The sequence below is a fragment of the Thalia democratica genome, unplaced genomic scaffold (genome assembly GCF_965202585.1).
Source record: "Thalia democratica unplaced genomic scaffold, ktThaDemo2.hap1.1 HAP1_SCAFFOLD_294, whole genome shotgun sequence".
In the NCBI taxonomy this organism is placed as follows: Eukaryota; Metazoa; Chordata; class Thaliacea; order Salpida; family Salpidae; genus Thalia; species Thalia democratica.
This window is the reverse complement of record NW_028139393.1, coordinates 15,415-38,857: the sequence shown is the minus strand read 5'-3', so window position 1 is coordinate 38,857 and position 23,443 is coordinate 15,415. Positions and strand designations below refer to the sequence as shown.

Sequence of the window (23,443 nt, the reverse complement as noted above, 5' to 3'; positions counted from 1 at the left end):
GTTGCTTTAAGCTGTGTAGTTTTTATAAATGTAAAGAAGAAGAAAAATTGGACAAAGCAAGACAAAAACTTTTTTAGCCTTCATTTTTTTACAGCCTATTATGTGACAGTACAAGTTCCATAATAGGCAAACTACAATGTAAAACTTTGAATCAAGCAAATACTTTGTTTTATATGGTCTATAATTGAATAAGATAACAGTTACTTTGCTTCAAGTTTATATGTTATTGCTACAACAGCTATGTTCTTAACGACATCCGAGAATAAAATGTAACTTATCCTAAGCTGTGTTTTTAACTACATTAACAGTAAGTTAGAGATAACTAGTTACGAATTTCGAAAAGCAAAACATTTAGTCAATGAAATCAATGGTACAGAACATTATGATTAATCTAGGTTGAGTAAACTAGGAAATTACTATTAGCAGTAAAGCAGTTAAAACACATGTTTAACTTGGTAAACACTTCAATCGTAAACTTTAAAAAACAGTACTGTTGTTGTTTCAAAATATGTGTCAGTATCTATGTTGTTTCGACTGACTTTAAAACTTTATGAGAAGTGACAAAACAAAGTTTGAAAAAAAAACCTAGTTGCATTATTTTCCAGTTAAAAAGTTTCAAAGATAGATTGAAAGGTTATGAGTGCTGATTGTAAACAAAGCTTTATTCAAACACTAAGTTTGTCAATTTTACTTCAAAACTTTTTCATTTCGATTTTCTTACTCGATTTTATTTTGTATATAATGCTGCTTAAAAAATAAACCAACCTCTTTTTTTACGTAAAATTTTTCATCCAAAAGATATCAGCTTTTGTTTAAGTTCAAATTTAGTGCTAGTGTTCATAAGCTTTTTCGACTTATTTACTTCTTTGAATTTAATTAACTTTATTTTGTTTGAAAAATTTACAACCAAATCCATTTGTTCACTTTTATCAACACACTTTATTCGGTTGAAATCTGCAAAGTTAAAGTTCTTAGTTTGATCAAGGTTTAAGTTTAACGAGCAAAATCGCATCAGTTATTTTTTAAACTGTATAACAGCTTGAATCAGTTGTTTGAAACACCAATTGAATGTTAAACTACTTACCTGTTAAACTAGTTTTTCATATACACTGGAAAATAAAATTTGTGTTTAAACGTAGTTTACAACTTTCAAACAAGTATCATCATAGTTACTGTACAGTACGTTTTTGAAAGGTTGTTTGGAAAACATTGTTGTAAGGTAAGTTACTAGTATGTGCAAGAACAAAGTTATCTAGTTGTCTGTTTAATAAAAGTTTTGAGTACATTGCTTATGAGTATATTGATTATGAGTAATCATAACTAGTAAAGCTAAACAAAATGAACTCTTTTATTCTTTTGAAATTACTTTTTACACATTAGTTTAAACTGTAATTAACTTGAACATACTTGATAGAACTTACGATTAACAAAACTCCATGAAATCGATATAATGAAACTTTGTTTAAGTTTGAGGTAAAAAAAAACCTTGTGCTTTGTTAAAACTTTATTACTTTAGGTGAGCGGCAAAGGAAAACTCAGTCGGGAGTGTGTTAACATGTTTTGTTTCATTTATGTTTTTCTTAATGTATTTAGAGGTGTGCTGTAAGATACAGGCTGTTATTTCTGGACTTTTCAAACTAATGCTTTAAAAAAAATTACTTTTAGAACAAGTTAGATATGGTTTCTTTCTTACTGGAACTTTTTCAACATTCGTAATAAGACAACTAAGTTTTTATAAGCATATATGTGTTAAACAAACATGCTAATGCAAAAATGCTAAGAAGTAAAAGGTACCTTGCAAAGCATAACTGCTCGACAGTCAATTCGTCACAGTCAGTAACTCTTGCAAGTATCGTTTTGGTCGCTTTATTATTCATTCATCATGTCTACCACAGCAGTAGCAGCAGTACCAGCGCCAGCCGCAGCCAGGTCTTCCAAGAGACCAAGCGCCAAGAAGGCAGAGCACCCTACTTACAGGGAAATGATTAGCTCTGCCCTTGGAGCAATGAAGGAACGAAAAGGTACATCCCGCCAGAAGATACAAAAGTTTATTGCGGACACCTACAAGCTTGACCTCACAGCTTCCAATTCTCACTTGAAGAGAGCACTTACCAGCGGCGTGACCAAAGGTGCTTTTCTCCAGACAACTGGAAAAGGCGCTTCTGGCTCGTTCAAGCTTGCTCCAATGCCAGCTGCTGGGCCCAAGAAGAGGACAAAGAAAGTAGCTAAAAAGCCAGCAGCAAAGAAGGCCGCAGCTAAAAAACCAAAAAAGAAGTGTGCTCCCAAGAAGGCTGCAAAAAAACCAGCAGCCAAAAAGCGACCTGCTAAAAAGTGCGCTCCTAAGAAGGCAGCATCTAAAAAAGCTGCAAGCAAGAAGAAGAAAGTAACCAAGAAGAAGCCGGCAGCCAAAAAAGCATCCAAGAAGAAGAGCTGCAAAAAATAAGTTGTTCTTTTACCCAAGGTCCTTTTCAGGACCACTCAAACAAAATATAACGCAACTCGAAATGCATAAAACAATGCTAAGTTGAAAATATGCAAATTAGACTACACAGCGGAATCGCTCGCGTCCGTGTCTATGCGAACAGTATATAAACTGTCTTGCAACAAACAGTTTTATCATCAAAATGGCTCGTACCAAGCAAACCGCTCGTAAGTCAACCGGAGGCAAGGCTCCAAGGAAACAGCTCGCCACCAAGGCCGCTCGCAAGAGCGCACCCGCTACCGGAGGTGTGAAGAAGCCTCATCGCTACAGGCCCGGCACAGTTGCTCTGAGAGAAATCAGACGCTACCAGAAGTCAACTGAGCTTCTTTTGCGCAAGTTGCCTTTTCAGCGTCTGGTACGTGAAATAGCTCAAGACTTCAAAACTGACTTGAGGTTCCAAAGCAGTGCCGTTATGGCTTTGCAAGAAGCAAGCGAAGCGTACCTCGTTGGTTTGTTCGAAGATACTAACCTTTGCGCGATCCACGCCAAGCGTGTGACAATCATGCCCAAAGACATCCAGCTCGCCAGGAGAATGCGTGGCGAAAGAGCTTGAGCGTTAGCTAAAACCGGTCCTTTTCAGGGCCACCTTAAAACTTTGACAGTGAGAAAAACTTAACCGAACGAAAAAATGTAAGTTAAGAGACTTTTTTGAGTATGCAAATTAGTTAGTAGTAACCGTACGCGTCCGTAACAGCTTGTATATAATCTCGACGCACTGACGAAATAAGTATATTCAACAACATGTCTGGACGCGGCAAAGGAGGTAAAGGCTTGGGAAAGGGAGGTGCTAAGCGCCATCGCAAAGTGCTTCGCGATAACATCCAAGGCATCACGAAGCCGGCAATCCGCCGTTTGGCTCGCCGAGGCGGAGTTAAGCGAATCTCGGGACTGATTTACGAAGAAACGAGAGGCGTCATGAAAGTTTTCTTGGAAAATGTTATTCGCGATGCAGTAACATACACAGAGCACGCCAAGCGCAAGACCGTCACAGCACTCGACGTCGTGTACGCACTCAAGCGTCAAGGAAGAACCTTGTACGGCTTCGGTGGCTAATCGCTTTTAGCAAACCCGGTCCTTTTTAGGACCACCTAATTCAATATAAAAGTTTTACAACACTTTTGACAAGATTAAGCATTAGCTATGACATATGCAAATTAGTTTTTCGTTCGACGCGGTTAGGTATGAGTTTTATAGTGAGCTGTGCAAGCTATCATCACAATCATTCGAACAACAAAATGTCAGGACGTGGTAAAGGATCAAAACTCAAATCTAAGCCGAAGAGCAGGTCTTCCCGTGCAGGACTGCAGTTTCCAGTCGGTCGCGTGCACCGCCTGTTGCGCACCGGCAACTACAGCCAAAGAGTCGGAGCTGGTGCTCCAGTTTATCTGGCTGCCGTTCTCGAGTACTTGAGCGCAGAAGTGCTCGAGCTTGCCGGTAACGCTGCTCGTGACAACAAGAAAAGCAGGATCATTCCTCGCCATTTGCAACTAGCTATTCGCAACGACGAAGAGTTGAACAAACTTCTCGGAGGCGTCACAATTGCTCAAGGTGGTGTTCTTCCAAACATCCAGGCAGTACTATTGCCTAAGAAGACCGCTTCAAAAAAGTCAGCCTAAGTTAAAAAAAAACCAGGTCCTTTTCAGGACCACCAAAATATTTACAACAAACGAGAGAATTGTGAAGTGAGAGAAACCAGCTATCGTTCGCGTACGGAACTATGCTAATTTGCATAATTTTTCAGCATATAAACTGGCGCCGAGACAGAAGTCCACACATCATCATGACAGCAACCAAAGGCGCGAAGAAGTCAGTAGCCAAGACCGCTCCGGTCGACGGCAAGAAGAAGCGAAGGAGGAGGAACAAAGAAAGCTTTGGCATCTATGTGTACAAAGTTTTGAAGCAAGTGCACCCCGACACCGGAATTTCCAGCAAGGCGATGGGAATCATGAACTCATTTGTCAACGACATCTTCGAGCGCATTGCAGCAGAGGCTTCACGTTTGGCTCATTACAACAAGAGGTCAACTGTTAGCAGCCGCGAAATTCAAACTGCTGTCAGGCTCTTGCTCCCCGGCGAGTTGTCAAAGCACGCAGTTTCAGAAGGAACTAAAGCTGTTACCAAATACACCAGCTCAAAATAAACGCTAAACAACCGGTCCTTTTCAGGACCACCATTTGAATAGAACCAGCTGTTCATGTTTACTTAAAGTACAAGAATATAAGCTTAGTACAAATAAATTCTTATTTGTGTAAATTAAAAACTCATATACTTGAATGAACACACTTTTTTTTTGTTTCAAATACTTTATAAACTTGTAACTCGTTATATTGTAGAAAAAGCATTGCATTAGTCTAAAAACAGTAGTAGTGCTTGTAATCAAATGGTTTGTAAAAGATGTTTAACTAACTTGATTTTGTTGTCCGTAAGATTTTTCATCTGAATACTTTTTGTACAAAACACTTGTTTTTATTCATTTGCTGAAGTTCTGTTGAAACATTCAATAAATAAGTGCTTACAAAAAAGTATCATCTTTTTAAACAAAAATGTATATCACTTATAACATGCAAAAACTTAGTTGTAACTTTATTTTAAGTTGTTGTTGATTATTAGTAACACAACCGAGCTTTAACTTTTTAAACGAGTTCTTCTTATCAACTTAACTGCAATTGAAGCCATGTAACACGTTTTAAAAAGTTACGAATACATAAATGAATACAAAAATGGTTGTTCAAGACAAAAAATTACAGATGTGTTTTTCAAGTAAAATAACATATTCCTTCTTTCAAAGCTAACTTCTGTTTAGCATATTCAAGAAACATTTTCAATTCAAAACATAAACACACAAAACAAACCAGCTCATTGGTTGAAACTTGGTAAAACACAAAAAAGTAACTGCTTGTACTTTTTTAAGTAATTTATTATTCTAGTTTTCAAAGTAAAAGGTACTTGTTTTAACTAGATATGAGACAACTTACTGACCTTTAACAACTCTAGTAGTTTGTTGAAAGTTATGTTTCTACATATCTAAAGTAATCAGGACCACCAGTTGATTTAAGCAGCTACTAATGTCGAGTAAACAGTGTCAAACAAGCTTAAACTAAGCGACAAAAAAATGTACAAATTTATATCTACATTGTGCGTGTTGGTAAAAAGTAACAGTTAGTGTGTTTCAATAACTTCTAAATAAACTTTCTAAAGCTGAATTTCTCTGTTTTTGTTTCTACTAGTTAGTTACACTTACTTTAGTTTTTGTAGTTCTACTTGACATTTTAAACTACTTTTGATAATGTAGAATAAGTTTTTCTGCTTCACTAGTATTTAAATGTTAGGTAAAAATGTTTTTTAATGGGAATTTTCTTGTTTAACTTATTGTTTAAACAAAACTTATTCTAGTTCATTTTACTTTGTAAACTTGTTTTTCAAACACTCAATAGATATTTGTTGTTAGTTTAATAAAAAAATCAATCTGTCACTAAATAAAAAATTATGCTTAAATAAGACATTATATTAAATGAGAAGAAACATTTACTTTGCTTTGATACTAAAAATGCTCAATGATATTTATTTAAGGTCTGATTGTCAAATAAGTATTAGTTTTACTTATCAGAATGCAAATGAAACAATAAAAAACTGTTTAAAAGTTGAACAGTAATGTAAACAACAGTGATTGTTTAAAACAAACATACAATTGAAATAATCTTTCTGCTTACAAAGCTCATACTTGTTTTGTTGAACTCATTTTTTCTGTGGCTATGACAAATAACGACATGATTCCAAGGTAAAAATGGAACAGCTTGTTACCATTTTTTGTAACTCTTTTTTAAACTATGTATGAGACAACTCAAAACGACGATACTTGTTTGTTTTAAGCTATGTACTTTTTGAATCTAAAGATTAGGTGGATCACCAATTAAATACACAAGCTACTAATGACTACTAAACTCAACAACACAAATACACACACTTAATCAACTTTGTGGTGAAAAAGAATCAAAAAACAATTTCCCTCCAAACTATAAACCCATTATTTATTAAATACCTAGCTCGCTACAATTTCTCTACTGTACTTTTTTTATGCAACTGTTAAGAAAGGAACTCTAGCTAGATAACTGCTCTAATCCTTACTTTATTGCTTACTATTGTCGAATGCTTAGTGAAAAGCTTTAACTAACTTGAGTGTCTTTTTCGTGGCCTTTTTCCTTTTAACTTTCTTTTCCAAATAAAACTTATTCTTATTCATGCTTACTTTGTGGACATTTTTTAATTCAATATTTCATTTGTTTTTTAGTTTATTAAAAAAAACTGTGCCTACGTCACTGTAAAAACTATTTTTATTTTTCAATGAAAATAGTACGCTTAAACAGAAATAAAACTTTGACTTATTAACTGAAAACGTTTTAAACTGTTAATAACAAACAATGTTTAGTGTCCTTAAAAAATACTGTTCATTTACAATTAAACTACAACTGAAACATGCTTAACAATTCAAAACTGGTGTAACACATAAATGTAAACAACATCGTTTGTTCAAAAGAAAGAGAACGCTATTAACAAGTACGCAATTTACAAAACAAAATACCTTAATAAAATGATGAACTTGTATAAATAAATCTTTTATTTTACAAAGCTTACATCTACTTACTTGATTTAAGCTTTCTAATCTTGTCAAGCATATGAAATAAACCAATTGATTAGCTGAAACATGGTACAAAGAAAAGAAGTAAAAAACTTGTTACCACTTGTTTGTTACCCTTAAGTACGCTATACATAAGAAAGCAAAATTACTGTAACTTGTTGCTTTAAGCTGTGTAGTTTTTATAAATGTAAAGAAGAAGAAAAATTGGACAAAGCAAGACAAAAACTTTTTTAGCCTTCATTTTTTTACAGCCTATTATGTGACAGTACAAGTTCCATAATAGGCAAACTACAATGTAAAACTTTGAATCAAGCAAATACTTTGTTTTATATGGTCTATAATTGAATAAGATAACAGTTACTTTGCTTCAAGTTTATATGTTATTGCTACAACAGCTATGTTCTTAACGACATCCGAGAATAAAATGTAACTTATCCTAAGCTGTGTTTTTAACTACATTAACAGTAAGTTAGAGATAACTAGTTACGAATTTCGAAAAGCAAAACATTTAGTCAATGAAATCAATGGTACAGAACATTATGATTAATCTAGGTTGAGTAAACTAGGAAATTACTATTAGCAGTAAAGCAGTTAAAACACATGTTTAACTTGGTAAACACTTCAATCGTAAACTTTAAAAAACAGTACTGTTGTTGTTTCAAAATATGTGTCAGTATCTATGTTGTTTCGACTGACTTTAAAACTTTATGAGAAGTGACAAAACAAAGTTTGAAAAAAAAATCTAGTTGCATTATTTTCCAGTTAAAAAGTTTCAAAGATAGATTGAAAGGTTATGAGTGCTGATTGTAAACAAAGCTTTATTCAAACACTAAGTTTGTCAATTTTACTTCAAAACTTTTTCATTTCGATTTTCTTACTCGATTTTATTTTGTATATAATGCTGCTTAAAAAATAAACCAACCTCTTTTTTTACGTAAAATTTTTCATCCAAAAGATATCAGCTTTTGTTTAAGTTCAAATTTAGTGCTAGTGTTCATAAGCTTTTTCGACTTATTTACTTCTTTGAATTTAATTAACTTTATTTTGTTTGAAAAATTTACAACCAAATCCATTTGTTCACTTTTATCAGCACACTTTATTCGGTTGAAATCTGCAAAGTTAAAGTTCTTAGTTTGATCAAGGTTTAAGTTTAACGAGCAAAATCGCATCAGTTATTTTTTAAACTGTATAACAGCTTGAATCAGTTGTTTGAAACACCAATTGAATGTTAAACTACTTACCTGTTAAACTAGTTTTTCATATACACTGGAAAATAAAATTTGTGTTTAAACGTAGTTTACAACTTTCAAACAAGTATCATCATAGTTACTGTACAGTACGTTTTTGAAAGGTTGTTTGGAAAACATTGTTGTAAGGTAAGTTACTAGTATGTGCAAGAACAAAGTTATCTAGTTGTCTGTTTAATAAAAGTTTTGAGTACATTGCTTATGAGTATATTGATTATGAGTAATCATAACTAGTAAAGCTAAACAAAATGAACTCTTTTATTCTTTTGAAATTACTTTTTACACATTAGTTTAAACTGTAATTAACTTGAACATACTTGATAGAACTTACGATTAACAAAACTCCATGAAATCGATATAATGAAACTTTGTTTAAGTTTGAGGTAAAAAAAAACCTTGTGCTTTGTTAAAACTTTATTACTTTAGGTGAGCGGCAAAGGAAAACTCAGTCGGGAGTGTGTTAACATGTTTTGTTTCATTTATGTTTTTCTTAATGTATTTAGAGGTGTGCTGTAAGATACAGGCTGTTATTTCTGGACTTTTCAAACTAATGCTTTAAAAAAAATTACTTTTAGAACAAGTTAGATATGGTTTCTTTCTTACTGGAACTTTTTCAACATTCGTAATAAGACAACTAAGTTTTTATAAGCATATATGTGTTAAACAAACATGCTAATGCAAAAATGCTAAGAAGTAAAAGGTACCTTGCAAAGCATAACTGCTCGACAGTCAATTCGTCACAGTCAGTAACTCTTGCAAGTATCGTTTTGGTCGCTTTATTATTCATTCATCATGTCTACCACAGCAGTAGCAGCAGTACCAGCGCCAGCCGCAGCCAGGTCTTCCAAGAGACCAAGCGCCAAGAAGGCAGAGCACCCTACTTACAGGGAAATGATTAGCTCTGCCCTTGGAGCAATGAAGGAACGAAAAGGTACATCCCGCCAGAAGATACAAAAGTTTATTGCGGACACCTACAAGCTTGACCTCACAGCTTCCAATTCTCACTTGAAGAGAGCACTTACCAGCGGCGTGACCAAAGGTGCTTTTCTCCAGACAACTGGAAAAGGCGCTTCTGGCTCGTTCAAGCTTGCTCCAATGCCAGCTGCTGGGCCCAAGAAGAGGACAAAGAAAGTAGCTAAAAAGCCAGCAGCAAAGAAGGCCGCAGCTAAAAAACCAAAAAAGAAGTGTGCTCCCAAGAAGGCTGCAAAAAAACCAGCAGCCAAAAAGCGACCTGCTAAAAAGTGCGCTCCTAAGAAGGCAGCATCTAAAAAAGCTGCAAGCAAGAAGAAGAAAGTAACCAAGAAGAAGCCGGCAGCCAAAAAAGCATCCAAGAAGAAGAGCTGCAAAAAATAAGTTGTTCTTTTACCCAAGGTCCTTTTCAGGACCACTCAAACAAAATATAACGCAACTCGAAATGCATAAAACAATGCTAAGTTGAAAATATGCAAATTAGACTACACAGCGGAATCGCTCGCGTCCGTGTCTATGCGAACAGTATATAAACTGTCTTGCAACAAACAGTTTTATCATCAAAATGGCTCGTACCAAGCAAACCGCTCGTAAGTCAACCGGAGGCAAGGCTCCAAGGAAACAGCTCGCCACCAAGGCCGCTCGCAAGAGCGCACCCGCTACCGGAGGTGTGAAGAAGCCTCATCGCTACAGGCCCGGCACAGTTGCTCTGAGAGAAATCAGACGCTACCAGAAGTCAACTGAGCTTCTTTTGCGCAAGTTGCCTTTTCAGCGTCTGGTACGTGAAATAGCTCAAGACTTCAAAACTGACTTGAGGTTCCAAAGCAGTGCCGTTATGGCTTTGCAAGAAGCAAGCGAAGCGTACCTCGTTGGTTTGTTCGAAGATACTAACCTTTGCGCGATCCACGCCAAGCGTGTGACAATCATGCCCAAAGACATCCAGCTCGCCAGGAGAATGCGTGGCGAAAGAGCTTGAGCGTTAGCTAAAACCGGTCCTTTTCAGGGCCACCTTAAAACTTTGACAGTGAGAAAAACTTAACCGAACGAAAAAATGTAAGTTAAGAGACTTTTTTGAGTATGCAAATTAGTTAGTAGTAACCGTACGCGTCCGTAACAGCTTGTATATAATCTCGACGCACTGACGAAATAAGTATATTCAACAACATGTCTGGACGCGGCAAAGGAGGTAAAGGCTTGGGAAAGGGAGGTGCTAAGCGCCATCGCAAAGTGCTTCGCGATAACATCCAAGGCATCACGAAGCCGGCAATCCGCCGTTTGGCTCGCCGAGGCGGAGTTAAGCGAATCTCGGGACTGATTTACGAAGAAACGAGAGGCGTCATGAAAGTTTTCTTGGAAAATGTTATTCGCGATGCAGTAACATACACAGAGCACGCCAAGCGCAAGACCGTCACAGCACTCGACGTCGTGTACGCACTCAAGCGTCAAGGAAGAACCTTGTACGGCTTCGGTGGCTAATCGCTTTTAGCAAACCCGGTCCTTTTTAGGACCACCTAATTCAATATAAAAGTTTTACAACACTTTTGACAAGATTAAGCATTAGCTATGACATATGCAAATTAGTTTTTCGTTCGACGCGGTTAGGTATGAGTTTTATAGTGAGCTGTGCAAGCTATCATCACAATCATTCGAACAACAAAATGTCAGGACGTGGTAAAGGATCAAAACTCAAATCTAAGCCGAAGAGCAGGTCTTCCCGTGCAGGACTGCAGTTTCCAGTCGGTCGCGTGCACCGCCTGTTGCGCACCGGCAACTACAGCCAAAGAGTCGGAGCTGGTGCTCCAGTTTATCTGGCTGCCGTTCTCGAGTACTTGAGCGCAGAAGTGCTCGAGCTTGCCGGTAACGCTGCTCGTGACAACAAGAAAAGCAGGATCATTCCTCGCCATTTGCAACTAGCTATTCGCAACGACGAAGAGTTGAACAAACTTCTCGGAGGCGTCACAATTGCTCAAGGTGGTGTTCTTCCAAACATCCAGGCAGTACTATTGCCTAAGAAGACCGCTTCAAAAAAGTCAGCCTAAGTTAAAAAAAAACCAGGTCCTTTTCAGGACCACCAAAATATTTACAACAAACGAGAGAATTGTGAAGTGAGAGAAACCAGCTATCGTTCGCGTACGGAACTATGCTAATTTGCATAATTTTTCAGCATATAAACTGGCGCCGAGACAGAAGTCCACACATCATCATGACAGCAACCAAAGGCGCGAAGAAGTCAGTAGCCAAGACCGCTCCGGTCGACGGCAAGAAGAAGCGAAGGAGGAGGAACAAAGAAAGCTTTGGCATCTATGTGTACAAAGTTTTGAAGCAAGTGCACCCCGACACCGGAATTTCCAGCAAGGCAATGGGAATCATGAACTCATTTGTCAACGACATCTTCGAGCGCATTGCAGCAGAGGCTTCACGTTTGGCTCATTACAACAAGAGGTCAACTGTTAGCAGCCGCGAAATTCAAACTGCTGTCAGGCTCTTGCTCCCCGGCGAGTTGTCAAAGCACGCAGTTTCAGAAGGAACTAAAGCTGTTACCAAATACACCAGCTCAAAATAAACGCTAAACAACCGGTCCTTTTCAGGACCACCATTTGAATAGAACCAGCTGTTCATGTTTACTTAAAGTACAAGAATATAAGCTTAGTACAAATAAATTCTTATTTGTGTAAATTAAAAACTCATATACTTGAATGAACACACTTTTTTTTTGTTTCAAATACTTTATAAACTTGTAACTCGTTATATTGTAGAAAAAGCATTGCATTAGTCTAAAAACAGTAGTAGTGCTTGTAATCAAATGGTTTGTAAAAGATGTTTAACTAACTTGATTTTGTTGTCCGTAAGATTTTTCATCTGAATACTTTTTGTACAAAACACTTGTTTTTATTCATTTGCTGAAGTTCTGTTGAAACATTCAATAAATAAGTGCTTACAAAAAAGTATCATCTTTTTAAACAAAAATGTATATCACTTATAACATGCAAAAACTTAGTTGTAACTTTATTTTAAGTTGTTGTTGATTATTAGTAACACAACCGAGCTTTAACTTTTTAAACGAGTTCTTCTTATCAACTTAACTGCAATTGAAGCCATGTAACACGTTTTAAAAAGTTACGAATACATAAATGAATACAAAAATGGTTGTTCAAGACAAAAAATTACAGATGTGTTTTTCAAGTAAAATAACATATTCCTTCTTTCAAAGCTAACTTCTGTTTAGCATATTCAAGAAACATTTTCAATTCAAAACATAAACACACAAAACAAACCAGCTCATTGGTTGAAACTTGGTAAAACACAAAAAAGTAACTGCTTGTACTTTTTTAAGTAATTTATTATTCTAGTTTTCAAAGTAAAAGGTACTTGTTTTAACTAGATATGAGACAACTTACTGACCTTTAACAACTCTAGTAGTTTGTTGAAAGTTATGTTTCTACATATCTAAAGTAATCAGGACCACCAGTTGATTTAAGCAGCTACTAATGTCGAGTAAACAGTGTCAAACAAGCTTAAACTAAGCGACAAAAAAATGTACAAATTTATATCTACATTGTGCGTGTTGGTAAAAAGTAACAGTTAGTGTGTTTCAATAACTTCTAAATAAACTTTCTAAAGCTGAATTTCTCTGTTTTTGTTTCTACTAGTTAGTTACACTTACTTTAGTTTTTGTAGTTCTACTTGACATTTTAAACTACTTTTGATAATGTAGAATAAGTTTTTCTGCTTCACTAGTATTTAAATGTTAGGTAAAAATGTTTTTTAATGGGAATTTTCTTGTTTAACTTATTGTTTAAACAAAACTTATTCTAGTTCATTTTACTTTGTAAACTTGTTTTTCAAACACTCAATAGATATTTGTTGTTAGTTTAATAAAAAAATCAATCTGTCACTAAATAAAAAATTATGCTTAAATAAGACATTATATTAAATGAGAAGAAACATTTACTTTGCTTTGATACTAAAAATGCTCAATGATATTTATTTAAGGTCTGATTGTCAAATAAGTATTAGTTTTACTTATCAGAATGCAAATGAAACAATAAAAAACTGTTTAAAAGTTGAACAGTAATGTAAACAACAGTGATTGTTTAAAACAAACATACAATTGAAATAATCTTTCTGCTTACAAAGCTCATACTTGTTTTGTTGAACTCATTTTTTCTGTGGCTATGACAAATAACGACATGATTCCAAGGTAAAAATGGAACAGCTTGTTACCATTTTTTGTAACTCTTTTTTAAACTATGTATGAGACAACTCAAAACGACGATACTTGTTTGTTTTAAGCTATGTACTTTTTGAATCTAAAGATTAGGTGGATCACCAATTAAATACACAAGCTACTAATGACTACTAAACTCAACAACACAAATACACACACTTAATCAACTTTGTGGTGAAAAAGAATCAAAAAACAATTTCCCTCCAAACTATAAACCCATTATTTATTAAATACCTAGCTCGCTACAATTTCTCTACTGTACTTTTTTTATGCAACTGTTAAGAAAGGAACTCTAGCTAGATAACTGCTCTAATCCTTACTTTATTGCTTACTATTGTCGAATGCTTAGTGAAAAGCTTTAACTAACTTGAGTGTCTTTTTCGTGGCCTTTTTCCTTTTAACTTTCTTTTCCAAATAAAACTTATTCTTATTCATGCTTACTTTGTGGACATTTTTTAATTCAATATTTCATTTGTTTTTTAGTTTATTAAAAAAAACTGTGCCTACGTCACTGTAAAAACTATTTTTATTTTTCAATGAAAATAGTACGCTTAAACAGAAATAAAACTTTGACTTATTAACTGAAAACGTTTTAAACTGTTAATAACAAACAATGTTTAGTGTCCTTAAAAAATACTGTTCAATTACAATTAAACTACAACTGAAACATGCTTAACAATTCAAAACTGGTGTAACACATAAATGTAAACAACATCGTTTGTTCAAAAGAAAGAGAACGCTATTAACAAGTACGCAATTTACAAAACAAAATACCTTAATAAAATGATGAACTTGTATAAATAAATCTTTTATTTTACAAAGCTTACATCTACTTACTTGATTTAAGCTTTCTAATCTTGTCAAGCATATGAAATAAACCAATTGATTAGCTGAAACATGGTACAAAGAAAAGAAGTAAAAAACTTGTTACCACTTGTTTGTTACCCTTAAGTACGCTATACATAAGAAAGCAAAATTACTGTAACTTGTTGCTTTAAGCTGTGTAGTTTTTATAAATGTAAAGAAGAAGAAAAATTGGACAAAGCAAGACAAAAACTTTTTTAGCCTTCATTTTTTTACAGCCTATTATGTGACAGTACAAGTTCCATAATAGGCAAACTACAATGTAAAACTTTGAATCAAGCAAATACTTTGTTTTATATGGTCTATAATTGAATAAGATAACAGTTACTTTGCTTCAAGTTTATATGTTATTGCTACAACAGCTATGTTCTTAACGACATCCGAGAATAAAATGTAACTTATCCTAAGCTGTGTTTTTAACTACATTAACAGTAAGTTAGAGATAACTAGTTACGAATTTCGAAAAGCAAAACATTTAGTCAATGAAATCAATGGTACAGAACATTATGATTAATCTAGGTTGAGTAAACTAGGAAATTACTATTAGCAGTAAAGCAGTTAAAACACATGTTTAACTTGGTAAACACTTCAATCGTAAACTTTAAAAAACAGTACTGTTGTTGTTTCAAAATATGTGTCAGTATCTATGTTGTTTCGACTGACTTTAAAACTTTATGAGAAGTGACAAAACAAAGTTTGAAAAAAAAACCTAGTTGCATTATTTTCCAGTTAAAAAGTTTCAAAGATAGATTGAAAGGTTATGAGTGCTGATTGTAAACAAAGCTTTATTCAAACACTAAGTTTGTCAATTTTACTTCAAAACTTTTTCATTTCGATTTTCTTACTCGATTTTATTTTGTATATAATGCTGCTTAAAAAATAAACCAACCTCTTTTTTTACGTAAAATTTTTCATCCAAAAGATATCAGCTTTTGTTTAAGTTCAAATTTAGTGCTAGTGTTCATAAGCTTTTTCGACTTATTTACTTCTTTGAATTTAATTAACTTTATTTTGTTTGAAAAATTTACAACCAAATCCATTTGTTCACTTTTATCAGCACACTTTATTCGGTTGAAATCTGCAAAGTTAAAGTTCTTAGTTTGATCAAGGTTTAAGTTTAACGAGCAAAATCGCATCAGTTATTTTTTAAACTGTATAACAGCTTGAATCAGTTGTTTGAAACACCAATTGAATGTTAAACTACTTACCTGTTAAACTAGTTTTTCATATACACTGGAAAATAAAATTTGTGTTTAAACGTAGTTTACAACTTTCAAACAAGTATCATCATAGTTACTGTACAGTACGTTTTTGAAAGGTTGTTTGGAAAACATTGTTGTAAGGTAAGTTACTAGTATGTGCAAGAACAAAGTTATCTAGTTGTCTGTTTAATAAAAGTTTTGAGTACATTGCTTATGAGTATATTGATTATGAGTAATCATAACTAGTAAAGCTAAACAAAATGAACTCTTTTATTCTTTTGAAATTACTTTTTACACATTAGTTTAAACTGTAATTAACTTGAACATACTTGATAGAACTTACGATTAACAAAACTCCATGAAATCGATATAATGAAACTTTGTTTAAGTTTGAGGTAAAAAAAAACCTTGTGCTTTGTTAAAACTTTATTACTTTAGGTGAGCGGCAAAGGAAAACTCAGTCGGGAGTGTGTTAACATGTTTTGTTTCATTTATGTTTTTCTTAATGTATTTAGAGGTGTGCTGTAAGATACAGGCTGTTATTTCTGGACTTTTCAAACTAATGCTTTAAAAAAAATTACTTTTAGAACAAGTTAGATATGGTTTCTTTCTTACTGGAACTTTTTCAACATTCGTAATAAGACAACTAAGTTTTTATAAGCATATATGTGTTAAACAAACATGCTAATGCAAAAATGCTAAGAAGTAAAAGGTACCTTGCAAAGCATAACTGCTCGACAGTCAATTCGTCACAGTCAGTAACTCTTGCAAGTATCGTTTTGGTCGCTTTATTATTCATTCATCATGTCTACCACAGCAGTAGCAGCAGTACCAGCGCCAGCCGCAGCCAGGTCTTCCAAGAGACCAAGCGCCAAGAAGGCAGAGCACCCTACTTACAGGGAAATGATTAGCTCTGCCCTTGGAGCAATGAAGGAACGAAAAGGTACATCCCGCCAGAAGATACAAAAGTTTATTGCGGACACCTACAAGCTTGACCTCACAGCTTCCAATTCTCACTTGAAGAGAGCACTTACCAGCGGCGTGACCAAAGGTGCTTTTCTCCAGACAACTGGAAAAGGCGCTTCTGGCTCGTTCAAGCTTGCTCCAATGCCAGCTGCTGGGCCCAAGAAGAGGACAAAGAAAGTAGCTAAAAAGCCAGCAGCAAAGAAGGCCGCAGCTAAAAAACCAAAAAAGAAGTGTGCTCCCAAGAAGGCTGCAAAAAAACCAGCAGCCAAAAAGCGACCTGCTAAAAAGTGCGCTCCTAAGAAGGCAGCATCTAAAAAAGCTGCAAGCAAGAAGAAGAAAGTAACCAAGAAGAAGCCGGCAGCCAAAAAAGCATCCAAGAAGAAGAGCTGCAAAAAATAAGTTGTTCTTTTACCCAAGGTCCTTTTCAGGACCACTCAAACAAAATATAACGCAACTCGAAATGCATAAAACAATGCTAAGTTGAAAATATGCAAATTAGACTACACAGCGGAATCGCTCGCGTCCGTGTCTATGCGAACAGTATATAAACTGTCTTGCAACAAACAGTTTTATCATCAAAATGGCTCGTACCAAGCAAACCGCTCGTAAGTCAACCGGAGGCAAGGCTCCAAGGAAACAGCTCGCCACCAAGGCCGCTCGCAAGAGCGCACCCGCTACCGGAGGTGTGAAGAAGCCTCATCGCTACAGGCCCGGCACAGTTGCTCTGAGAGAAATCAGACGCTACCAGAAGTCAACTGAGCTTCTTTTGCGCAAGTTGCCTTTTCAGCGTCTGGTACGTGAAATAGCTCAAGACTTCAAAACTGACTTGAGGTTCCAAAGCAGTGCCGTTATGGCTTTGCAAGAAGCAAGCGAAGCGTACCTCGTTGGTTTGTTCGAAGATACTAACCTTTGCGCGATCCACGCCAAGCGTGTGACAATCATGCCCAAAGACATCCAGCTCGCCAGGAGAATGCGTGGCGAAAGAGCTTGAGCGTTAGCTAAAACCGGTCCTTTTCAGGGCCACCTTAAAACTTTGACAGTGAGAAAAACTTAACCGAACGAAAAAATGTAAGTTAAGAGACTTTTTTGAGTATGCAAATTAGTTAGTAGTAACCGTACGCGTCCGTAACAGCTTGTATATAATCTCGACGCACTGACGAAATAAGTATATTCAACAACATGTCTGGACGCGGCAAAGGAGGTAAAGGCTTGGGAAAGGGAGGTGCTAAGCGCCATCGCAAAGTGCTTCGCGATAACATCCAAGGCATCACGAAGCCGGCAATCCGCCGTTTGGCTCGCCGAGGCGGAGTTAAGCGAATCTCGGGACTGATTTACGAAGAAACGAGAGGCGTCATGAAAGTTTTCTTGGAAAATGTTATTCGCGATGCAGTAACATACACAGAGCACGCCAAGCGCAAGACCGTCACAGCACTCGACGTCGTGTACGCACTCAAGCGTCAAGGAAGAACCTTGTACGGCTTCGGTGGCTAATCGCTTTTAGCAAACCCGGTCCTTTTTAGGACCACCTAATTCAATATAAAAGTTTTACAACACTTTTGACAAGATTAAGCATTAGCTATGACATATGCAAATTAGTTTTTCGTTCGACGCGGTTAGGTATGAGTTTTATAGTGAGCTGTGCAAGCTATCATCACAATCATTCGAACAACAAAATGTCAGGACGTGGTAAAGGATCAAAACTCAAATCTAAGCCGAAGAGCAGGTCTTCCCGTGCAGGACTGCAGTTTCCAGTCGGTCGCGTGCACCGCCTGTTGCGCACCGGCAACTACAGCCAAAGAGTCGGAGCTGGTGCTCCAGTTTATCTGGCTGCCGTTCTCGAGTACTTGAGCGCAGAAGTGCTCGAGCTTGCCGGTAACGCTGCTCGTGACAACAAGAAAAGCAGGATCATTCCTCGCCATTTGCAACTAGCTATTCGCAACGACGAAGAGTTGAACAAACTTCTCGGAGGCGTCACAATTGCTCAAGGTGGTGTTCTTCCAAACATCCAGGCAGTACTATTGCCTAAGAAGACCGCTTCAAAAAAGTCAGCCTAAGTTAAAAAAAAACCAGGTCCTTTTCAGGACCACCAAAATATTTACAACAAACGAGAGAATTGTGAAGTGAGAGAAACCAGCTATCGTTCGCGTACGGAACTATGCTAATTTGCATAATTTTTCAGCATATAAACTGGCGCCGAGACAGAAGTCCACACATCATCATGACAGCAACCAAAGGCGCGAAGAAGTCAGTAGCCAAGACCGCTCCGGTCGACGGCAAGAAGAAGCGAAGGAGGAGGAACAAAGAAAGCTTTGGCATCTATGTGTACAAAGTTTTGAAGCAAGTGCACCCCGACACCGGAATTTCCAGCAAGGCAATGGGAATCATGAACTCATTTGTCAACGACATCTTCGAGCGCATTGCAGCAGAGGCTTCACGTTTGGCTCATTACAACAAGAGGTCAACTGTTAGCAGCCGCGAAATTCAAACTGCTGTCAGGCTCTTGCTCCCCGGCGAGTTGTCAAAGCACGCAGTTTCAGAAGGAACTAAAGCTGTTACCAAATACACCAGCTCAAAATAAACGCTAAACAACCGGTCCTTTTCAGGACCACCATTTGAATAGAACCAGCTGTTCATGTTTACTTAAAGTACAAGAATATAAGCTTAGTACAAATAAATTCTTATTTGTGTAAATTAAAAACTCATATACTTGAATGAACACACTTTTTTTTTGTTTCAAATACTTTATAAACTTGTAACTCGTTATATTGTAGAAAAAGCATTGCATTAGTCTAAAAACAGTAGTAGTGCTTGTAATCAAATGGTTTGTAAAAGATGTTTAACTAACTTGATTTTGTTGTCCGTAAGATTTTTCATCTGAATACTTTTTGTACAAAACACTTGTTTTTATTCATTTGCTGAAGTTCTGTTGAAACATTCAATAAATAAGTGCTTACAAAAAAGTATCATCTTTTTAAACAAAAATGTATATCACTTATAACATGCAAAAACTTAGTTGTAACTTTATTTTAAGTTGTTGTTGATTATTAGTAACACAACCGAGCTTTAACTTTTTAAACGAGTTCTTCTTATCAACTTAACTGCAATTGAAGCCATGTAACACGTTTTAAAAAGTTACGAATACATAAATGAATACAAAAATGGTTGTTCAAGACAAAAAATTACAGATGTGTTTTTCAAGTAAAATAACATATTCCTTCTTTCAAAGCTAACTTCTGTTTAGCATATTCAAGAAACATTTTCAATTCAAAACATAAACACACAAAACAAACCAGCTCATTGGTTGAAACTTGGTAAAACACAAAAAAGTAACTGCTTGTACTTTTTTAAGTAATTTATTATTCTAGTTTTCAAAGTAAAAGGTACTTGTTTTAACTAGATATGAGACAACTTACTGACCTTTAACAACTCTAGTAGTTTGTTGAAAGTTATGTTTCTACATATCTAAAGTAATCAGGACCACCAGTTGATTTAAGCAGCTACTAATGTCGAGTAAACAGTGTCAAACAAGCTTAAACTAAGCGACAAAAAAATGTACAAATTTATATCTACATTGTGCGTGTTGGTAAAAAGTAACAGTTAGTGTGTTTCAATAACTTCTAAATAAACTTTCTAAAGCTGAATTTCTCTGTTTTTGTTTCTACTAGTTAGTTACACTTACTTTAGTTTTTGTAGTTCTACTTGACATTTTAAACTACTTTTGATAATGTAGAATAAGTTTTTCTGCTTCACTAGTATTTAAATGTTAGGTAAAAATGTTTTTTAATGGGAATTTTCTTGTTTAACTTATTGTTTAAACAAAACTTATTCTAGTTCATTTTACTTTGTAAACTTGTTTTTCAAACACTCAATAGATATTTGTTGTTAGTTTAATAAAAAAATCAATCTGTCACTAAATAAAAAATTATGCTTAAATAAGACATTATATTAAATGAGAAGAAACATTTACTTTGCTTTGATACTAAAAATGCTCAATGATATTTATTTAAGGTCTGATTGTCAAATAAGTATTAGTTTTACTTATCAGAATGCAAATGAAACAATAAAAAACTGTTTAAAAGTTGAACAGTAATGTAAACAACAGTGATTGTTTAAAACAAACATACAATTGAAATAATCTTTCTGCTTACAAAGCTCATACTTGTTTTGTTGAACTCATTTTTTCTGTGGCTATGACAAATAACGACATGATTCCAAGGTAAAAATGGAACAGCTTGTTACCATTTTTTGTAACTCTTTTTTAAACTATGTATGAGACAACTCAAAACGACGATACTTGTTTGTTTTAAGCTATGTACTTTTTGAATCTAAAGATTAGGTGGATCACCAATTAAATACACAAGCTACTAATGACTACTAAACTCAACAACACAAATACACACACTTAATCAACTTTGTGGTGAAAAAGAATCAAAAAACAATTTCCCTCCAAACTATAAACCCATTATTTATTAAATACCTAGCTCGCTACAATTTCTCTACTGTACTTTTTTTATGCAACTGTTAAGAAAGGAACTCTAGCTAGATAACTGCTCTAATCCTTACTTTATTGCTTACTATTGTCGAATGCTTAGTGAAAAGCTTTAACTAACTTGAGTGTCTTTTTCGTGGCCTTTTTCCTTTTAACTTTCTTTTCCAAATAAAACTTATTCTTATTCATGCTTACTTTGTGGACATTTTTTAATTCAATATTTCATTTGTTTTTTAGTTTATTAAAAAAAACTGTGCCTACGTCACTGTAAAAACTATTTTTATTTTTCAATGAAAATAGTACGCTTAAACAGAAATAAAACTTTGACTTATTAACTGAAAACGTTTTAAACTGTTAATAACAAACAATGTTTAGTGTCCTTAAAAAATACTGTTCAATTACAATTAAACTACAACTGAAACATGCTTAACAATTCAAAACTGGTGTAACACATAAATGTAAACAACATCGTTTGTTCAAAAGAAAGAGAACGCTATTAACAAGTACGCAATTTACAAAACAAAATACCTTAATAAAATGATGAACTTGTATAAATAAATCTTTTATTTTACAAAGCTTACATCTACTTACTTGATTTAAGCTTTCTAATCTTGTCAAGCATATGAAATAAACCAATTGATTAGCTGAAACATGGTACAAAGAAAAGAAGTAAAAAACTTGTTACCACTTGTTTGTTACCCTTAAGTACGCTATACATAAGAAAGCAAAATTACTGTAACTTGTTGCTTTAAGCTGTGTAGTTTTTATAAATGTAAAGAAGAAGAAAAATTGGACAAAGCAAGACAAAAACTTTTTTAGCCTTCATTTTTTTACAGCCTATTATGTGACAGTACAAGTTCCATAATAGGCAAACTACAATGTAAAACTTTGAATCAAGCAAATACTTTGTTTTATATGGTCTATAATTGAATAAGATAACAGTTACTTTGCTTCAAGTTTATATGTTATTGCTACAACAGCTATGTTCTTAACGACATCCGAGAATAAAATGTAACTTATCCTAAGCTGTGTTTTTAACTACATTAACAGTAAGTTAGAGATAACTAGTTACGAATTTCGAAAAGCAAAACATTTAGTCAATGAAATCAATGGTACAGAACATTATGATTAATCTAGGTTGAGTAAACTAGGAAATTACTATTAGCAGTAAAGCAGTTAAAACACATGTTTAACTTGGTAAACACTTCAATCGTAAACTTTAAAAAACAGTACTGTTGTTGTTTCAAAATATGTGTCAGTATCTATGTTGTTTCGACTGACTTTAAAACTTTATGAGAAGTGACAAAACAAAGTTTGAAAAAAAAACCTAGTTGCATTATTTTCCAGTTAAAAAGTTTCAAAGATAGATTGAAAGGTTATGAGTGCTGATTGTAAACAAAGCTTTATTCAAACACTAAGTTTGTCAATTTTACTTCAAAACTTTTTCATTTCGATTTTCTTACTCGATTTTATTTTGTATATAATGCTGCTTAAAAAATAAACCAACCTCTTTTTTTACGTAAAATTTTTCATCCAAAAGATATCAGCTTTTGTTTAAGTTCAAATTTAGTGCTAGTGTTCATAAGCTTTTTCGACTTATTTACTTCTTTGAATTTAATTAACTTTATTTTGTTTGAAAAATTTACAACCAAATCCATTTGTTCACTTTTATCAGCACACTTTATTCGGTTGAAATCTGCAAAGTTAAAGTTCTTAGTTTGATCAAGGTTTAAGTTTAACGAGCAAAATCGCATCAGTTATTTTTTAAACTGTATAACAGCTTGAATCAGTTGTTTGAAACACCAATTGAATGTTAAACTACTTACCTGTTAAACTAGTTTTTCATATACACTGGAAAATAAAATTTGTGTTTAAACGTAGTTTACAACTTTCAAACAAGTATCATCATAGTTACTGTACAGTACGTTTTTGAAAGGTTGTTTGGAAAACATTGTTGTAAGGTAAGTTACTAGTATGTGCAAGAACAAAGTTATCTAGTTGTCTGTTTAATAAAAGTTTTGAGTACATTGCTTATGAGTATATTGATTATGAGTAATCATAACTAGTAAAGCTAAACAAAATGAACTCTTTTATTCTTTTGAAATTACTTTTTACACATTAGTTTAAACTGTAATTAACTTGAACATACTTGATAGAACTTACGATTAACAAAACTCCATGAAATCGATATAATGAAACTTTGTTTAAGTTTGAGGTAAAAAAAAACCTTGTGCTTTGTTAAAACTTTATTACTTTAGGTGAGCGGCAAAGGAAAACTCAGTCGGGAGTGTGTTAACATGTTTTGTTTCATTTATGTTTTTCTTAATGTATTTAGAGGTGTGCTGTAAGATACAGGCTGT

General features: G+C 34.6%; 15 protein-coding genes across 15 annotated transcripts; all 15 read left to right on the top strand.

Moving 5' to 3' along the window:
- The first annotated feature begins 1,882 nt into the window (after positions 1-1,882).
- On the top strand, positions 1,883-2,443 carry LOC145846144 (histone H1-III-like). The gene has a single exon (XM_082953060.1). The coding sequence runs from the start codon at positions 1,883-1,885 to the stop codon at positions 2,441-2,443; it is 561 nt and encodes a 186-aa protein (XP_082809186.1).
- A 181-nt stretch (positions 2,444-2,624) lies between these two features.
- On the top strand, positions 2,625-3,035 carry LOC145846130 (histone H3). The gene has a single exon (XM_082953046.1). It carries the CDS (start codon positions 2,625-2,627, stop codon positions 3,033-3,035), a length of 411 nt encoding a protein of 136 aa, XP_082809172.1.
- A 188-nt stretch (positions 3,036-3,223) lies between these two features.
- Positions 3,224-3,535, top strand: LOC145846111 (histone H4-like). The gene has a single exon (XM_082953026.1). The coding sequence runs from the start codon at positions 3,224-3,226 to the stop codon at positions 3,533-3,535; it is 312 nt and encodes a 103-aa protein (XP_082809152.1).
- Positions 3,536-3,717: 182 nt separating this feature from the next.
- Positions 3,718-4,098, top strand: LOC145846104 (histone H2A). The gene has a single exon (XM_082953018.1). The coding sequence runs from the start codon at positions 3,718-3,720 to the stop codon at positions 4,096-4,098; it is 381 nt and encodes a 126-aa protein (XP_082809144.1).
- Positions 4,099-4,262: 164 nt separating this feature from the next.
- LOC145846143 (histone H2B 1/2-like) lies at positions 4,263-4,622 on the top strand. Its single transcript, XM_082953059.1, has one exon. The coding sequence runs from the start codon at positions 4,263-4,265 to the stop codon at positions 4,620-4,622; it is 360 nt and encodes a 119-aa protein (XP_082809185.1).
- Positions 4,623-9,157: 4,535 nt separating this feature from the next.
- LOC145846142 (histone H1-III-like) lies at positions 9,158-9,718 on the top strand. Its single transcript, XM_082953058.1, has one exon. It carries the CDS (start codon positions 9,158-9,160, stop codon positions 9,716-9,718), a length of 561 nt encoding a protein of 186 aa, XP_082809184.1.
- A 181-nt stretch (positions 9,719-9,899) lies between these two features.
- LOC145846131 (histone H3) lies at positions 9,900-10,310 on the top strand. Its single transcript, XM_082953047.1, has one exon. The coding sequence runs from the start codon at positions 9,900-9,902 to the stop codon at positions 10,308-10,310; it is 411 nt and encodes a 136-aa protein (XP_082809173.1).
- Positions 10,311-10,498: 188 nt separating this feature from the next.
- LOC145846115 (histone H4-like) lies at positions 10,499-10,810 on the top strand. The gene has a single exon (XM_082953029.1). The coding sequence runs from the start codon at positions 10,499-10,501 to the stop codon at positions 10,808-10,810; it is 312 nt and encodes a 103-aa protein (XP_082809155.1).
- A 182-nt stretch (positions 10,811-10,992) lies between these two features.
- LOC145846103 (histone H2A) lies at positions 10,993-11,373 on the top strand. Its single transcript, XM_082953017.1, has one exon. It carries the CDS (start codon positions 10,993-10,995, stop codon positions 11,371-11,373), a length of 381 nt encoding a protein of 126 aa, XP_082809143.1.
- A 164-nt stretch (positions 11,374-11,537) lies between these two features.
- Positions 11,538-11,897, top strand: LOC145846141 (histone H2B 1/2-like). Its single transcript, XM_082953057.1, has one exon. The coding sequence runs from the start codon at positions 11,538-11,540 to the stop codon at positions 11,895-11,897; it is 360 nt and encodes a 119-aa protein (XP_082809183.1).
- Positions 11,898-16,432: 4,535 nt separating this feature from the next.
- LOC145846140 (histone H1-III-like) lies at positions 16,433-16,993 on the top strand. The gene has a single exon (XM_082953056.1). It carries the CDS (start codon positions 16,433-16,435, stop codon positions 16,991-16,993), a length of 561 nt encoding a protein of 186 aa, XP_082809182.1.
- Positions 16,994-17,174: 181 nt separating this feature from the next.
- LOC145846132 (histone H3) lies at positions 17,175-17,585 on the top strand. Its single transcript, XM_082953048.1, has one exon. It carries the CDS (start codon positions 17,175-17,177, stop codon positions 17,583-17,585), a length of 411 nt encoding a protein of 136 aa, XP_082809174.1.
- A 188-nt stretch (positions 17,586-17,773) lies between these two features.
- Positions 17,774-18,085, top strand: LOC145846113 (histone H4-like). Its single transcript, XM_082953027.1, has one exon. It carries the CDS (start codon positions 17,774-17,776, stop codon positions 18,083-18,085), a length of 312 nt encoding a protein of 103 aa, XP_082809153.1.
- A 182-nt stretch (positions 18,086-18,267) lies between these two features.
- LOC145846102 (histone H2A) lies at positions 18,268-18,648 on the top strand. The gene has a single exon (XM_082953016.1). It carries the CDS (start codon positions 18,268-18,270, stop codon positions 18,646-18,648), a length of 381 nt encoding a protein of 126 aa, XP_082809142.1.
- Positions 18,649-18,812: 164 nt separating this feature from the next.
- On the top strand, positions 18,813-19,172 carry LOC145846139 (histone H2B 1/2-like). Its single transcript, XM_082953055.1, has one exon. It carries the CDS (start codon positions 18,813-18,815, stop codon positions 19,170-19,172), a length of 360 nt encoding a protein of 119 aa, XP_082809181.1.
- The last annotated feature ends 4,271 nt before the right edge of the window (positions 19,173-23,443 follow it).

What these genes read in the sequence shown, in the direction of transcription:
- LOC145846103 (XM_082953017.1), top strand. Translation starts at nt 10,993, where the DNA reads ATGTCAGGACGTGGTAAAGGATCAAAACTCAAATCTAAGCCGAAGAGC.
- LOC145846130 (XM_082953046.1), top strand. Translation starts at nt 2,625, where the DNA reads ATGGCTCGTACCAAGCAAACCGCTCGTAAGTCAACCGGAGGCAAGGCT.
- LOC145846140 (XM_082953056.1), top strand. Translation starts at nt 16,433, where the DNA reads ATGTCTACCACAGCAGTAGCAGCAGTACCAGCGCCAGCCGCAGCCAGG.
- LOC145846104 (XM_082953018.1), top strand. Translation starts at nt 3,718, where the DNA reads ATGTCAGGACGTGGTAAAGGATCAAAACTCAAATCTAAGCCGAAGAGC.
- LOC145846144 (XM_082953060.1), top strand. Translation starts at nt 1,883, where the DNA reads ATGTCTACCACAGCAGTAGCAGCAGTACCAGCGCCAGCCGCAGCCAGG.
- LOC145846139 (XM_082953055.1), top strand. Translation starts at nt 18,813, where the DNA reads ATGACAGCAACCAAAGGCGCGAAGAAGTCAGTAGCCAAGACCGCTCCG.
- LOC145846102 (XM_082953016.1), top strand. Translation starts at nt 18,268, where the DNA reads ATGTCAGGACGTGGTAAAGGATCAAAACTCAAATCTAAGCCGAAGAGC.
- LOC145846142 (XM_082953058.1), top strand. Translation starts at nt 9,158, where the DNA reads ATGTCTACCACAGCAGTAGCAGCAGTACCAGCGCCAGCCGCAGCCAGG.
- LOC145846132 (XM_082953048.1), top strand. Translation starts at nt 17,175, where the DNA reads ATGGCTCGTACCAAGCAAACCGCTCGTAAGTCAACCGGAGGCAAGGCT.
- LOC145846131 (XM_082953047.1), top strand. Translation starts at nt 9,900, where the DNA reads ATGGCTCGTACCAAGCAAACCGCTCGTAAGTCAACCGGAGGCAAGGCT.
- LOC145846141 (XM_082953057.1), top strand. Translation starts at nt 11,538, where the DNA reads ATGACAGCAACCAAAGGCGCGAAGAAGTCAGTAGCCAAGACCGCTCCG.
- LOC145846111 (XM_082953026.1), top strand. Translation starts at nt 3,224, where the DNA reads ATGTCTGGACGCGGCAAAGGAGGTAAAGGCTTGGGAAAGGGAGGTGCT.
- LOC145846115 (XM_082953029.1), top strand. Translation starts at nt 10,499, where the DNA reads ATGTCTGGACGCGGCAAAGGAGGTAAAGGCTTGGGAAAGGGAGGTGCT.
- LOC145846143 (XM_082953059.1), top strand. Translation starts at nt 4,263, where the DNA reads ATGACAGCAACCAAAGGCGCGAAGAAGTCAGTAGCCAAGACCGCTCCG.
- LOC145846113 (XM_082953027.1), top strand. Translation starts at nt 17,774, where the DNA reads ATGTCTGGACGCGGCAAAGGAGGTAAAGGCTTGGGAAAGGGAGGTGCT.